The following is a 15,021-nucleotide window of genomic DNA, read 5'->3' on the forward strand; positions in this document are numbered from 1 at the left end:
AGCACAACCATGCCACGGTCCCCTAGGTCTTGTGGTTGCTTCTAGCCTAAGATACAAGTAACAGCTGATCCAGGATCAGGATGATTTTTAGCATAGCGAGGAGGAATAAGGAGAACGGATCCCAGATCAGTTGCCATAGACATGGGTCTGAGGCTGAACCCTATTCACGTGCACAGTGGATATGGTGGATGCCATATATCTCCTTCTCTTTTCATAACAGGTCAGAAGACAAGACAATACAGAAGCAAAGTGTATCAACATCAGCAGTATCAATACCATGGTGAATAGCCTACCTTTGGGCATTCATGATTGAGACCCCACACTTGGTAGAATGTTCGATTTCAGTCTTATAATCCAGTTAATCTCAATAAGAAATGACCACAGCTCATCTAACCTGAGTTTTTTTTTTAAGGTAATGCTCTGTGTGTAAGGGAAGTGTGGAGATGTGGGTTCAAGTTGCCTCTACGAACAGATCCAGGATCAGCTTAGCTTACCCTGCCCCAATGCTAACAATACTGACCTTAGACCAGTGTCAACGTCATTATACTCCAAGTACTCAGGTTGTGGGTAAGGGGGAGAAGTGGGGAGATGGATGCTCAAAAGAGCAGGGGGACTGTGGGAGGGATACTCAAAAAAGTGAATGCCCCTTTCAGCTAATTCTTATGCTGTTCTTCCCCAAAGACACATGGTGAAGTTGCCTCATACACTGGTTTGAGGTCAGTTTTGTTTCCCCTCCCTAATGTTTAAGGTTAGTCGAGGTAGCCTTATCTTTGGCCCTAAATGACTTCATACATCATCACGCCACACATCTCGCTCCTCTCTTCACAGGTTCCCTTGTCTGCTCGTGTCAGAGTAAAGCCCTGTTACTTGTTAATCAGGCAGTGAATGGGTCTGTTTTCGCTTTGCCTGGATGATGTCAGACCTGTCCACTCAACCAGCATTATACGCCCCGAGTCCAACACTAAATGTGAGATTCAGCTAGGGTCTTGATCGTTATTTGCTTAGTTAAACCTGGTGTTGTAGCATTAGAATAAAACAAAAGCCTGCAGCGCCTTAGGACTAAGAGTGAAGACTAGGCTGCTAATATAGAAGACTACTGAAGACAGTCAGGTTGCTTCATTGTTCTGGACTACTGCAGTCAGAGCATCTGACTAGTGACCCGTCCATCACAGACTGAATACCACTCCCTTCACATAGCGTCTGGGTTCCTTTACCATTCTCAGCTCTCTTCTTGGCACTATCAAATCATGACTTTATATCCCATGCACTTGTACGTTTGTAAATGTAATACAATGGAGGTTTTGTGCTTGTGATGTATTTTTGTTCCTGTTATGGTCCCCTTACATTCTCTGACTCCATGTCTCTCTCTGACTCAGTCTCCCTGTTTTTTCTCTCTATTTACAGTAAGCATTGGTGAGAAAACAGACTACATTCCTTATGCATCTTTCATAAAGACGTGAACATATGAATGATCTCTGCTAAATATTCATCAACCACAACACATTGTGGCGATCAACCAATAAGAACCACGTCCTAATTTTAGATTCACACAGCGTTTCTTTTACTGTGGTATGGTCACGGACTGTGGCTTCTCCTCTCCCTGCATGAGGTAATGGCCGCCAGTAACATCATGACAGCTTCAACTTAATCCCCATTAAGTACTGTACAAAGCAGGAAGTAGCCGTCGCAGTCACGATCAGCCCCACTCACTATTTGGCAGGAAGTGCTAGGGCCTCCTCCTTCACATAGCTTTGCTAAGACACCTATTACCTAATAAGCATCAGTGGCCAGTATCACACTCACAGCAGTGCCTTGAAATCTCACCCCCCCCCCCCCCCCTCCTCCCCCTTTCCCATTCTTTCTCTTTCCAAGCTCATCTCTCTTTACTCTATCCTTTCACAAAACCATTGGAGGGTAATCATCTGCATTCGTTATATTGAGATGAAGCAGATTGTGGGGTTATTGGTGGTTTTATCCTGCCCTTTCATTGGAGCGGTCTGAGGAGGTAGAAGTGGCCTCTACACTCTGACACGGGTTCAGTATTTTGTCACCTCCATAAAGTCTAAGATTTAGATCAAGCGTTGCTTAATCTGATCCTAGACCTGCGTTTAAGGGCAACTTTTACCTCAAGCTAGTCCACCTCAGGCTTCTACACTAGGCTCTGCAAATCAGACATAAAGACAAACATGTGACTAGTCTGGAGGACTGATCTCAGTAACTGTCTCACGTACGCTTCAGGTAGAATATGCCTGTAACTACAGATCTAGGATGAGATTATGCCACCACATCCCTAGCCTTTACCATTAGGGGGATTCAAATATCTGACCCTGTATCAGTGGTTAGGGGGAACCCTCTACTGACTTCCTTAATGTCCCTGTGGTAGAACAACTATGGGGTAAATCTTAAGAATCTTTCCTTGATTTGTGTCCTTGATTCCTTAACCTCCTTCTCAAAACAGGAAGGTCTGAGGGAAGGAACCTGTGTTTTGTGAAAGCCGTTGAGGCATCAAGGACACTGGGAATCAAGGAAATATTTCATTTAGAATATTAACATGGAAACCTCCATAAAGGTTAAGAATATTAACATTGGTCTAGACAACTATTTTTTTTAGGGAACCTTTGGGTCAAAGTGTAATTCAAACATTGGTCAAGACACTACACAATCAGCCTTTTGGTAGAGCATGGCGCTTGCAACAGCAGGGTTGTGGGTTCGATTCCCACAGGGGACCAGTACAGAAATGTATGCACTCATTACTGTAAGTTGCTCTGGATAAGAGCGTATGCTAAATGACAAAAATCCAATGCAGCGACAATCCCCACACCCATTAACTGTATAATCCCAACAACAAGTTTCATTCAAAGGGAAAACGTCTTCACACATCTTCCCACATACTGTATATTGAGGGCAAAATGTGCCTTTAAAGCATAAACGTGAAAATAAGCATTTTGAGTGTCACATATCAAATTTGTCACATATGTGTGTGGTCCATGGGTTAAACAGAGCAGTTAGATGTTATGCATCAATGCTCTGGACAAATCAAAGTTGAAGATGATAACGTGTTGAGTTGGAATGTTCAGTTCAGCATAAAATACAGTTGATGCAAAAGAGAACTACATATTGTTTTTACAATTATCTTTTTTTTTTTCAAGTCTTGATGTGTTGAAAGAAATCTTTTATTTAAAAACACAAAACCAGAATTCTAAAATACTGTAATGAACAGGGTAACCAACCTATTATAACCTTGTAGTATAACGTAGACTTGAAAATAAAAACACAAGGCAGTCGTCGTAGCTCTAGCATTTTGTTTCACAACTGACCAAACCTAGTATTTACATGTTTAAATCATTCATAAGAAACATAAAAATACACATTGGGGAAAAAGTTCACAAAACATTAATATTTTCTGCCATATCTATACAAAAACGTACCTGCAAAAATAAATAGTGAAACCGATATAATATGGTCAAACATGGTATATAAATAGTCAAACTTTACAAAATCGAATAAATGGATTCATTTGTTAAAAATAAAGAGGGAAATATTTGCAACGTATTATTGTTTATAAGGCTGCTAAACTAAGCCTGCGTTGTGATACAATACAATGACAATCAAATATAATTACAGACTGATTAAGAAGTGTGTTATTCTTGAAAAAGTTGGTGATAGATTTGATAGTTGACAAACCCTTACTCGTTAAACAGTTCTGTAAAATAATACAAGTGTTCTCTGCCATGTCACCAACAGGTTGCTCAAAAATGACTCTGCATTGCCTCTCTCTGGGTGCACTTGGGAGTTTTCAGGGGGACAATACCTTTTAGATGTCTAAAATACAGGGAGCTTTACAAGGTAAATAAACCAAGGGTGGAAGAAAAGGGAAAATATGAGTAGGAATAACATACAGTGCAGTCGGAAAGTATTCAGACCCCTTGACTTTTACCACAGTTTGTTAATCACTCGCCTTATTCTAAAATTTATGAAATCTTATTAACTGTGGGTTAACTGCCTTGTTCAGGGGCAGAACGACAGATTCAGTCTTGCAACCTTTCGGTTACTAGCCCAACGCTCTAACCACTAGGCTACCCTGCCGCCCTCATCACAATATCCCATAATGACAAATCCCAAACTTTTTTTTTAAGCACCTTTGGCAGCGATTACAGCCCTGAGTCTTCTTGGGTATGACGCTACAAGCTTGGCACACCTGTATTTGGGGAGTTTCTCCCATTCTTCTCTGCCGATCCTCTCAAACTCTGTCAGACTGGATAGGGAGCATTGCTACACAGCTATTTTCAGGTCTCTCCAGAGATATTCGATTGAGTTCAAGTCTGGGCTCTGGCTGGGCCACTCAAGGACATTCAGACTTGTCCTGAAGCCACTCCTGCATTGTTTTGGCTGTGTGCTTAGGGTCGTTGTCCTGATGGAAGGTGAACCTTCACTCCAGTCGGCGGAGCTGCGCGCTCTGAAGCAGGTTTTCATCAAGCGTCTCTCTGTATTTTGCTCCATTCATCTTTGCCTCGATCCTGACTAGTCTTCCAGTCCCTGCCGCTGAAAAACGTCCCCACAGCACGATGATGCTAAAACTACGTTTCACCGTAGGGATGATGCCAGGTTTCATCCTGACGTGACACTTGGCATTCAGGCCAAAGAGTTCAATCTTGGTTTCATAAGACCAGATAATCTTGTTTCTCATGGTGTGCGTCTTTTAGATGCCTTTTGGCAAACTCCAAGCGGGCTGTCATGTGCCTTTTACTGAAGAAAGGCTTCCATCTGGCCACTCTACCATAAAGGCCTGATTGGTGGAGTGCTGCAGAGATGGTCGTCCTTCTGGAAGGTTCTCCCATCTCCACAGAGGAACTCTGGGTTCTTGGTCACCTCCCTAACCAAAGCCCTTCTCCCCCTATTGCTCAGTTTGGTCAGGCAGCCACCTCTAGGAAGAATCTTGGTGGTTCCAAACTTCTTCCATTTAAGAATGGAGGAGGCCACTGTCTTCTTGGGGACCTTCAATGCTGCATATATTTTTTTTGGTACCCTTCCCCAGATCTGTGCCGACACAATCCTGTTCCAGAGCTCTACAGACAATTTCGTTGATCTCATGGCTTGGTTTTTGCTCTGACATGGACTGTCAACTGCGGGACCTTATATAGACAGGTGTGTCCCTTTCCAAATCATGTCCAATCAATTGAATTTACAACAGGTGGACTCTAATCAAGTTGATGAAACATTCCAAGGACAATCAATGGAAACAGGATGCACCTGAGCTCAATTTGAAGTCTCAAAGCAAAGGGTTTGCTGAATACTTTCCACAGGCACTGTATCTAGATAAAATGTAGTTTTAGTTTCGTTACCGCCTACTGAAAAAAAATGGGTGCAAACATTGCCTCCCAAATTCAACTTGCCATTAAAAAAGAAAATGATATTAAAATATTCACCCAATCCAATGTCTTAACTTCCCACTCCAGGACCGTTGTTAGGAGCTTGACAACAATGAAACTTGGGGGACAAAGTGTAGAACTTTAAACGATGGTTAGGTTCTATCTCAGGTCGCTGCAGTGTCACAGAGATGATCTTCTTTCTTCAACTGGATTATTGTCCTGCCTTGAGTTCGGGGCACAACTCTGTGTGTGAAAACCTTCTATGGTACCTTAGTTGTCAGCAATTCAATGTCAACCATTCATACCGCCAGCTAGACCAAAAAGCTAGCTTCTACTCCAGGCTACTCATCATATTACATTTCAACTCTATAAAGGTGCATAGTTTCATTATGTGTACGCCCTGCTAATGCAGTGCCCAGTGGCAGTCTCTCTGAGGTAGGTGTAAGCTCAGTTCTCTCTCATCTCACCACCTAAAGATAAACACCTTTTGCGTGTCCCACCACCCTCCCACTAAAAAAGTCCTACCGTTGAAAGAACAAGTTAAGATCTTTAGAATTCTAGATAAAATATGTAATATTGTTTCAGCATTGGTTAGCTATGCTCGTTGACATAGTAACTACAATGAAACGGGTCAATACTGAAACAAACCAGCATCCAGGCTGTATGCAGATCAGCGGCATACAAGTCTGCCCCTTCACATCTCTATCCCTCTTCTACCCCCTCTACCTTTCCCTTCCTTTCTCTCTCCAGCTCACTCTCTCATGGTGTGGTGGTCCTTAGAGCAGGCTGGCCAGGCTGGTAGAGGGTCCATTCTGGGCCTGGAACTGACCCACTGGAGGAGGTCCATCCGTCCACTGCAACAACACACAGTCTGTCAGCTCACTGTCTCACACTCATTCCTCTAGCTGGAATGTCTACTTGTTAAATGTCAATTGTAAAGTCATTTGTCTGTAAAGTATTTTTCGCTATGTGTCAGACCCCAGGAAGACAAGCTATCGTCATGGTTTCAGCTAATGATGATACTAATAAAATAAAATCATTCCTCTAACTGTGCATGTACTTGTTGTGTATTTTCTGTGTATAAATATTCACCATGGTGCAGTACAAAGATATTGATGGATGACTAACTGATATACTGATTGATCAGTTCTTATCCAAATGAAGTTATGCTTTGGAAAGCTGTGCATGGGTTATAAAGATTGAGTGATTGATGAATCATACACTGATGAGGTTGTGCTCAGGGAGGCTGCAGGCAGCGATGTGGTCCTGCAGGAGCTGCTGGGAGAAGTTCTGGTGCATCTGAGCTGCTTCATGGGCGTCTATCGTGTTCCCACATGCCTTGTTCAGATCTACAGGGAGAACAGTCATTTCAGTCAGTACATCTCAAAAACAGACACACACAGACAGGTGTTGCCTTACCCTTGAGCAGAGCCGAGGACCAGAGCTGGACTGACATATCAGGGATCTTGCTGGCCAGCTGCATGGCTGGGACCACCATGTTGTTACTCTCCTGGCGGAAACACAGACAGGACCAAATGCATGGTTCAGATTCAATCACACCTCCTAGCATTGCTCCGAGAAATTATGTGCTTTTGGAAACACTGCAATATGATCCTGGAGAGCCCAGTGATGTGATCTCACCCGGTGGTTCCCCAGCACGTAGAAGATATGCCCCAGTAGGACCAGAGAGCATGCAGTCAGACGATTCAGGTCTTCAGCATTGGACATCTTCAGAGTCTCCCTCAGGAAACGCCTAACGCGACACACAGTCACTAACACGTTTTTGTTAAGGTTTCACAGCCGCTCTCTTCGGCTTTCTTTCCAACTGAGCAGGTATTCTAAACGTGTGAAGATATTATTTGTATGTGATGTAATGGAGATGTACATCAAGAAATAGTTTCTGGTGAGCCATGGTTGAACTTACTTGGCCTCATTATAGCGTCCCTGGAAGAAAGAGAGCAGTCCACGGATGTAGAAGGCTGCTGCTCGCAGACAATGAGAGCTGGAACGGGAGGAGTAGAGGAGTCCATTTAGAATCAAACATCAATCGCAAGATTGCAAAAATACATAGATAAACATACAAACACTTTCTTACCTGACAGGGAAGTTGTGATCAGGATTGATCCTCTCCAACAGGTTATAAAGCTGTTATAACAGAAACAGGGACATATTACGTCAGGTGAAGAACTCACATTCATCACATAAAACAACCCTGCTATCCTGAATGCACCCCAGATGCCCTCTGACCTCCTGGTCCCTGTTGCCCTCCCTGATATAGACGCTGGCCAGGTTGGTTACAATGAACGCCCACAGTTCCTGGTGCGTCGTCAGCTGGAAGAGTGAAACACAGATGTATTTCAATTAACACACCCAGAAATATCAAAGTAAGGAGGTTACTAATTTTGCCAATAGATATCTTAGTAGACACACTCACGTCACTCACCCGCAGGGCAGCAGTGAACTGCGCCTCAGCGTTATCCATGCAGTTCACTGAGAGACAGTAGAGACCCTGGAACAGACCACAACAGTGACGAGGGAGGTGATCGGTACAACATAGAAAATCATAACAGAACAACTACCTGTCCACTGCACAAAGTACAGATATAAGAAATAGAAATCCAAGGCTAGAAAGCTACTCACTAGCAGGGTGTGTAGCTGGGATGCATGGTTGGTGAATAACCTGGGAGACTGTGCACACAGCTGACACACCTGAGAGATCTGAGAAGAGGGAAACCATCAGCATCACGAAAATGTATCCGTTTACATGAATTCATGTGTATGTTAAGCATGTTCCCTACCTCTTGCAATGCCGTGGCCTTGTGACCAGTGACGAGTCGGCACATGATGATGTGCTCCAGCAGAATGACTTGGAATGTGGAGAGGATGGGGCTGGAGTCCAGCACTGGAAAACACATCAATATCAGCAGCATCAACAGCAACAGAAAGTCACTGACAACCACAATACTTCTACAGCTGAAAAATCGCTGGGAGATTGAGAGAGGGTGAGGATCACAGAGATCCATTTAAATGACCTCTATATGTAATTCTATGGTGAGGATTCCAATGACTTACTTTTGAGCTTTTCCAGCTGCATGAGAGCTTTGTCTGTGTATTTCTGGGCCTTCTCCAGGTAGCCTGCTTGCATGGAGTGCATGACTGTCACCTGTGGAAGAAAAACAAGTAAGTAAAGTCTGTCGTGACAAGAACAATATGACCAATAGAGGTCAAAGGTCACTTGCAGTAGCTGTATCCCACCAGGTAGACAAGGACACACATGTGCTCCTTGGGCAGCCAGTGGAACAGGTCGGCAGGGTTACTGGGTAGGATCTCATCGTCGTGGAGTGTAGAGATGGTCTGGATGCACTGCTGCAGCTGCTTCAGACACGGCTTCACACTCTTCACCTATCAGCCCAAAGATATTTATTACATTGGTTATGTGCCTTTTCAAGTGGGATTACATCTGGAATTGTATGATGACTTCATCTCTGCGTGCATATTGCTCCTAAATCTTGCCGTGTTAATTAAATCCTATTTTATACAGTTGAGGTCAGAAGTTTACATACACTTAGGTTGGAGTCATTACAACTTGTTTTTCAACCATGCCACAAATTTCTTGTTAACAAACTATCGTTTTGGCAAGTCGGTTAGGAAATCTACTTTGCGCATGACAAGTAATTTTTCCAACAATTGTTTACAGACAGATTATTTCACTTATAATTCACAATTCCAGAAGGCACACTAAATTGACTGTGCCTTTAAACAGCTTGGAAAATTCCAGAAAATTATGTCATGGCTTTAGAAGCTTCTGATAGGCCAATTGACATAATTTGAGTCAGTTGGAGGTGTACCTGTGGATGTATTTCAAGGCCTACCTTCAAACTCGGTGCCTCTTTGCTTGACATCATGGGAAAATCAAAAAAAGACCTCCACAAGCTTGGTTTATCCTTGGGAGTAATTTCAAAATGCCTGAAGGTACCATGTTCATCTGTACAAATAGTAGTTTGCAAGTATAAACACCATGGGACCACGCAGTCATCATACATCTCAGGAAGGAGACGCGTTCTGTCTCGTAGAGATGAATGTACTTTGGTGCGAAAAGTGATAATCAATCCAAGAATAACAGTAAAGGACCTTGTGAAGATGCTGGAGGAAACAGGTACAAAAGTATCTATATCCACAGTAAAACGAGTCTAATATCGACATAACCTGAAAAGCCGCTCAGCAAGGAAGAAGCCACTGCTCAAAAACCGCCACAAAAAAGCCAGACTACGGTTTGCAACTGTTCATGGGGACAAAGATCATACTTTTTGGAGAAATGTCCCCTGGTCTGATTAAACAAAAATAGAACTGTTTGGCCATAATGACCATCGTTATGTTTGGAGGAAAAAGGGGAGGCTTGCAAGTCGAAGAACACCATCCCAACCGTGAAGCACAGAGGTGGTAGCGCCATGTTGTGGGGGTGCTTTGCTGCAGGAGGGACTGGTGCACTTCCCAAAATAGATGGCCACATGAGGGAGGAAAATAATGTGGATATATTGAAGCAACATCTCAAGACATCAGTTAAAGCTTGGTCGCAAATGGGTCTACCAAATGGACAATGACCCCAAGCATACTTCTAAAGTTGTGGCAAAAAGGTTTAAGGACAACAAAGTCAATGTATTGGAGTGGCCATCACAAAGTCCTGACCTCAATCCCATAGAAAATGTGTGGGCAGAACTGAAAAAGCGTGTGCGAGCAAGGAGGCCTACAAACCTGACTCAGTTAGACCAGCTCTGTCAGGAGGAAATGGGCAAAAATTCACCCAACTTAAAGTGGGAAGCTTGTGGAAGGTGACCTGAAATGTTTGACCCAAGTTAAACAATTTAAAAGGCAAAGCTACCAAATACTAATTGAGTGTATGCAAACATCTGACCCACTGGGAATGTGATGAAAGAAATAAAAGCTTAAATAAATAAAGTGGTGATCCTAACTGACCTAAGACATGGAATTTTTACTCTGATTAAATGTCAGGAATTTTGAAAAACTGAGTTTAAATTTGTTTGGCTACGGTGTATGTAACTTCCAACTTCAACTGTACATTTTTGACAACAGGCCCCTTATCTTTTTATTTTGTGACCATGGACCACATAATCAGGACTTCATAAAAACTCAGGCATTATCCCACGTCTGCTAAGTGAGTGAGGTCTACTGTATCTATATTTTACAGTGGCTTGCGAAAGTATTCACCCCCCTTGGCATTTTTCCTATTTTGTTGCCTTACAACCTGGAATGAATTTTTTTTTGGGGGGGGGGGGGTTGTATCATTTGATTTACACAACATGCCTACCACCTTGAAGATGCAATTTTTTGTGTGTGAAACAAATAAGAAATAAAAACAGAAAACTTGAGCGTGCATAACTATTCACCCCCCCCAAAGTCAATATTTTGTAGAGCTACCTTTCGCAGCAATTAGAGCTACAAGTCTCTTGGGGTATGTCTCTAAAAGCTTGGCACATCTAGCCACTGGGATTTTTTTCCCATACTTCAAGGCAAAACTGCTCCAACTTCTTCAAATTGGATGGGTTCCGCTGGTGTACAGCAATATTTAAGTCATACCACAGATTCTCAATTAGATTGAGGTCTGGGCTTTGACTAGGTCATTCCAAGATATTTAAACCACTCGAGTGTTGCTTTAGCAGTATGCTTAGGGTCATTGTCCTGCTGGAAGGTTTACCTCCGTCCCAGTCTCAAATCTCTGGAAGAATGAAACAGGTTTCCCTCAAGAATTTCCCTGTATTTAGCGCCATCCATCATTCCTTCAATTGTTTAATTTACCCCATTTTCTCCCCAATTTCGTGGTATCCAACTGTTAGTAGTTACTATCTTGTCTCATCGCTACAACTCCCGTACTGGTTCGGGAGAGACGAAGGTCGAAAGCCATGCGTCCTTCCGAAACACAACCCAACCAAGCCGCACTGCTTCTTAATACAGCACGCATCCAACCCGGAAGCCAGCCGCACCAATGTGTCGGAGGAAACACTGTGCATCCGGCGACCTGGTTAGCGTGCACTGCGCCCGGCCCGCCACAGGAGTCGCTAGTGCGCGATGAGACAAGGATATCAATACCGGCCAAACCCTCCCAAACCCGGACGACACTAGGCCAATTGTGCGTCGTCCCCACGGACCTCCTGGTTGCCGCCGGCTGCGACAGAGCCAGAGTCTCTGCGATGCAGTGCCCTAGACCACTGCGCCACCCGAGTGGCTTTTTTCTGGACACTCTTCCATTAAGCCCAGCTCTGTGGAGTATACGGTTTAAAGTGGTCCTATGGACAGATACTCCAATCTCCACTGTGAAGCTTTGAAGCTCCTTCAGGGTAATATTTGGTCTCTTTGTTGCCTCTCTGATTAATGCCCTCCTTGCCTGGTCTGCGAGTTTTGGTTGGCACCCCTCTCTTGGCAGGTTTGTTGTGGTGCCATATTCTTTACATTTTTTAATAATAGATTTAATGGTGCTCCGTGGGATGTTCAAAGTTTCAGATATTTTTTTTATAACCCAACCCTGATCTGTACTTCTCCACAACTCTGTCCCTGACCTGTTTGGAGAACTCCATGGTCTTCATGGTGCCCTTTGCTTAGTGGTGTTGCAGACTCTGGGGCCTTTCAGAACAGGTTTATATATACTGAGACATGACAGATCATGTGACACTAAAATAAAGTACACCTGTGTGCAATCTAACAAATATGACTTCTGAAGGTAATTGGTTGCACCAGATCTTATTTAGGGGCTTCATAGCAAAGGGAAGGTGAATACATATGCACGCACCACTTTTCCCTATTTTTTGTTGTTGAATTTTATGAAACAAGATATTTTATTTCACTTGACCAATTTGGACTGCTTTGTGCATGTCCATCACATGAAACCCAAATACATTTAAATTACAGGTTGTAATGCAACAAAATAGGAAAAAAGCCAAGGGGATGAATACTTTTGCAAGGCACTGTAAATACTGTATGTATTTAGATTGTGTAAATTCCTGTCTATATTCTGTCTACTTCATCAAGTCAAATTCTGGGTATGTGTAAATGTACTTGGCGTATAAAGTTGATTCTGATTCTGTACCTGTCCAGCGTCCAGGTAGTGTGTGACCTGCAGCACCAGGAAGAAGACCCTGAGAGACTCCTTCTGGATGGGGTTTCCCTGCCAGTTCTCCACGATGGTCCCACACAGAGTCAACAGAGGATGCACTTCCCCAAGCTTCCTCTCCATCAGCAGCAGCTTTAGACAAACACACAGGGTGACATTTCACTCTTCTTAAAACCGGCGCAATTCTATCCCTAAAAATATATTTTTCTTACAAATTATTCAAGTAGGATGCCTCAAAACTTCCATTACAATAATGTCTATCCGCTAGTGACTATTAATGCAGGTAAGTAAGTAAACATTGCAAAAATAAGCATTTGTTTCATTTTTTAGGTGGCCATCAAGACATTCATTAAAAAACAGCAATGGTCTAAGTGGTTTCAGCAGAATTGAATATTGAATTTACTTAGTTGTATCATTATTCGATTTTAATTCATCGTCATGAGAGAATGTCTTGACATGATTAGTATATTTCTCAACTTACCATTCCTTTACTCAACAGAAAGAGAGCTCTGTGCAGGAAGAAAGAAAACAAGGATATCAGTAACATTACCTGACCAGACCACAACACTAGTCCTCAGGGCTGTAAAACAACACCTTGATAAAGTACAGACATTACTAGAACTGTTACACTGTTTTACTTGTATTGTGTTCTACCATGATACACTACCTGGTGTATTCAGAGCCCACTACCCTGGTATACTCTGCCCCTACCCCCAGGAGGTCACAAGCTGACACCAGATCCTTCTCCAGTGTGTGCAGTTGCTGAAGAAAAAGAAATAAAAAGGACAAGAAAACTTTTATCCACTATTTAAGACAAGTAACTAATGACCCATATAGATGTAAATTGAGGTGAATAACAGCTAAATACATTTCTGTGAACCTCGACTTCAGAACTGATTTGAACTTTTACATTTCAGTAATTTTACAGATGGGTTATCAGGTCCGGTTGTTAGGTTGACTTACCGCCAGCTGGAAAAGCAATCTGCAGTGCCAGTAGGGAGTTTGCTGGGAGATCTGGATGGCCTTCCGCAGCAAGGGCTTTGCCGAATCAACCAGATTCTTCAAAGAAAGACCAGATCAGAGATAATCATCAGTTCATTGACTTAAATAAATAACTTTTACAACAATACTGTATAGGACACTACAAATCAGAAGTGTTTGCTAAAACAACTAACATATCCTAGTTAATCTTACTGTTTCAGAGTTCACTTACATGCAAAAGCAGCTTAATGAGGGAAAAGACAACGCAAGGATTACCGATTAGGCCTATTTTATGATGACATAACAGCCAAAGCCAAAATAATGGAGTATGATATTTTGTCTTACAAAAGGTTGACAAACAAAAATGCTGAGATAAACATGTGAACAGATAAGCAAGGCATGTTTAACACTGACATTTGATTGAATTCAGGTAATAGTGCAAGGTGAAGGTGGGCCACAGGTTGGAAATGAGAACAATACTACACTTACCTGTTGGCAGTACAGTTCTGACAGAAGACTTGCTGCCTCGAATTTGACATCTTCAAACTGAGGGATCTGGTATTACTTGTAAAGGAAATTTATTTTTCTGCATGATAACACTAGCATCAATGAAGAAAAAAAACGTACGGGGCATGGAGACAGTAAACATTTGTTCAGGTAGATGCATGCGCTCTCTCTATCACACACACACACACACACACACACACGAAAGGATACTTGTTGTGATATGAACCACTATGGGGGGGGGGGGGGGGCAGAATGCGAAAATTAGTTTCAATATCTGTTTAGTACATGCAATGTTGCATTGTTTGATTGATGTCCCAACAATTATTATAAGCTGACGCGCGATAATTAAATATCCTCACTGATAATCAACCACTCTCGTCCACTTTTCTGATCAACAACACACCGATAGCTTTGCCAAAGCTGCGGCCTTCCTTTTCCCTCCCCTATAAAACACATCCACGGAGTTTCTGGGGAATGCTTACCGCTTTCTCCAAGTGGCTTCGGGCGAGTTCGGTGTTCTTGGTGTGGTGGTAGAGTACCGAGCCCAGCTGGAGATGAGTTCGGGCCTCGACCCTCTGCGGCGGCTTGAACTGAAACACCGCCTGCAGACAGTGGACGCAGAGACGGATCTTCGGAGGACTTGAGGTGCGAAAATGTTCCGCAAAGCCGAGCAGAGCTAGGTACCAAGATTCCGGGGCCTCTCCGCTTGTCGCCATCTTACTGACAACAAAAACATCAACAGTCGCTATCGCACCACTGCCGTTGTTCAGCGAGTTTGCTCCAGAGCGCTAATCTAGGATCGGTTATGCTCTCTGACTTCTGATTACTATGGTTAGGTTGGGAAATTGTCAGCTGATCCTGGATCTGCGCGTAGGAGCAAGCGACCCCACGCGATTTCAATGGCAGCGATCACGGAGATCCCTTGCATCTTGGGACATGCAGTTGATTTACGTTTGCATAAACATAATACATGCATTTATTTATCATTTGTAAAAGTGATATAGCTTGCCAAAATATGTTTACCTGAGTCCAATATATGTA

At 43.0% G+C, this 15,021-nt stretch overlaps 1 protein-coding gene across 5 annotated transcripts; it reads right to left on the bottom strand.

Moving 5' to 3' along the window:
• Positions 1-5,156: 5,156 nt before the first annotated feature.
• LOC110530714 (MAU2 chromatid cohesion factor homolog) lies at positions 5,157-14,899 on the bottom strand. 5 transcript variants are annotated; one of them, XM_036986381.1, is made up of 20 exons: positions 14,463-14,899; positions 14,191-14,208; positions 13,963-14,028; positions 13,706-13,717; positions 13,456-13,551; positions 13,160-13,254; positions 12,974-13,001; positions 12,469-12,621; positions 8,625-8,771; positions 8,442-8,532; positions 8,168-8,271; positions 8,010-8,087; positions 7,804-7,878; positions 7,617-7,700; positions 7,465-7,514; positions 7,294-7,371; positions 7,011-7,122; positions 6,789-6,879; positions 6,591-6,718; positions 5,157-6,223 (listed from the first exon to the last, which is right to left on the bottom strand). In XM_036986381.1, the coding sequence occupies exons 1-20, from the start codon at positions 14,694-14,696 to the stop codon at positions 6,146-6,148; spliced, it is 1,818 nt and encodes a 605-aa protein (XP_036842276.1). In that variant the 5' UTR covers positions 14,697-14,899; the 3' UTR covers positions 5,157-6,145. The 5 variants fall into 5 exon arrangements, with proteins under 5 accessions (XP_036842276.1, XP_036842278.1, XP_036842275.1 ...); XM_036986383.1 differs by having other exon boundaries at positions 7,813-7,878; positions 12,469-12,624; XM_036986380.1 differs by having other exon boundaries at positions 12,469-12,624; positions 14,463-14,898.
• Positions 14,900-15,021: the final 122 nt, after the last annotated feature.

This window comes from Oncorhynchus mykiss, chromosome 8, assembly GCF_013265735.2.
Source record: "Oncorhynchus mykiss isolate Arlee chromosome 8, USDA_OmykA_1.1, whole genome shotgun sequence".
NCBI lineage: Eukaryota > Metazoa > Chordata > Actinopteri > Salmoniformes > Salmonidae > Oncorhynchus > Oncorhynchus mykiss.

Bases quoted from the DNA above. Each gene is read 5' to 3' on its own strand.
- LOC110530714 (XM_036986380.1), bottom strand. From the start codon at position 14,696: ATGGCGACAAGCGGAGAGGCCCCGGAATCTTGGTACCTAGCTCTGCTC. The intron at 8,772-12,468 runs GTACAGAATCAG...TTGGGCTGATAG, and splicing joins ACTACCTGGACGCTGGACAG to GTGAAGAGTGTGAAGCCGTG. The intron at 6,719-6,788 runs GTAAGGCAACAC...TTCTCCCTGTAG, and splicing joins GTCCTCGGCTCTGCTCAAGG to ATCTGAACAAGGCATGTGGG.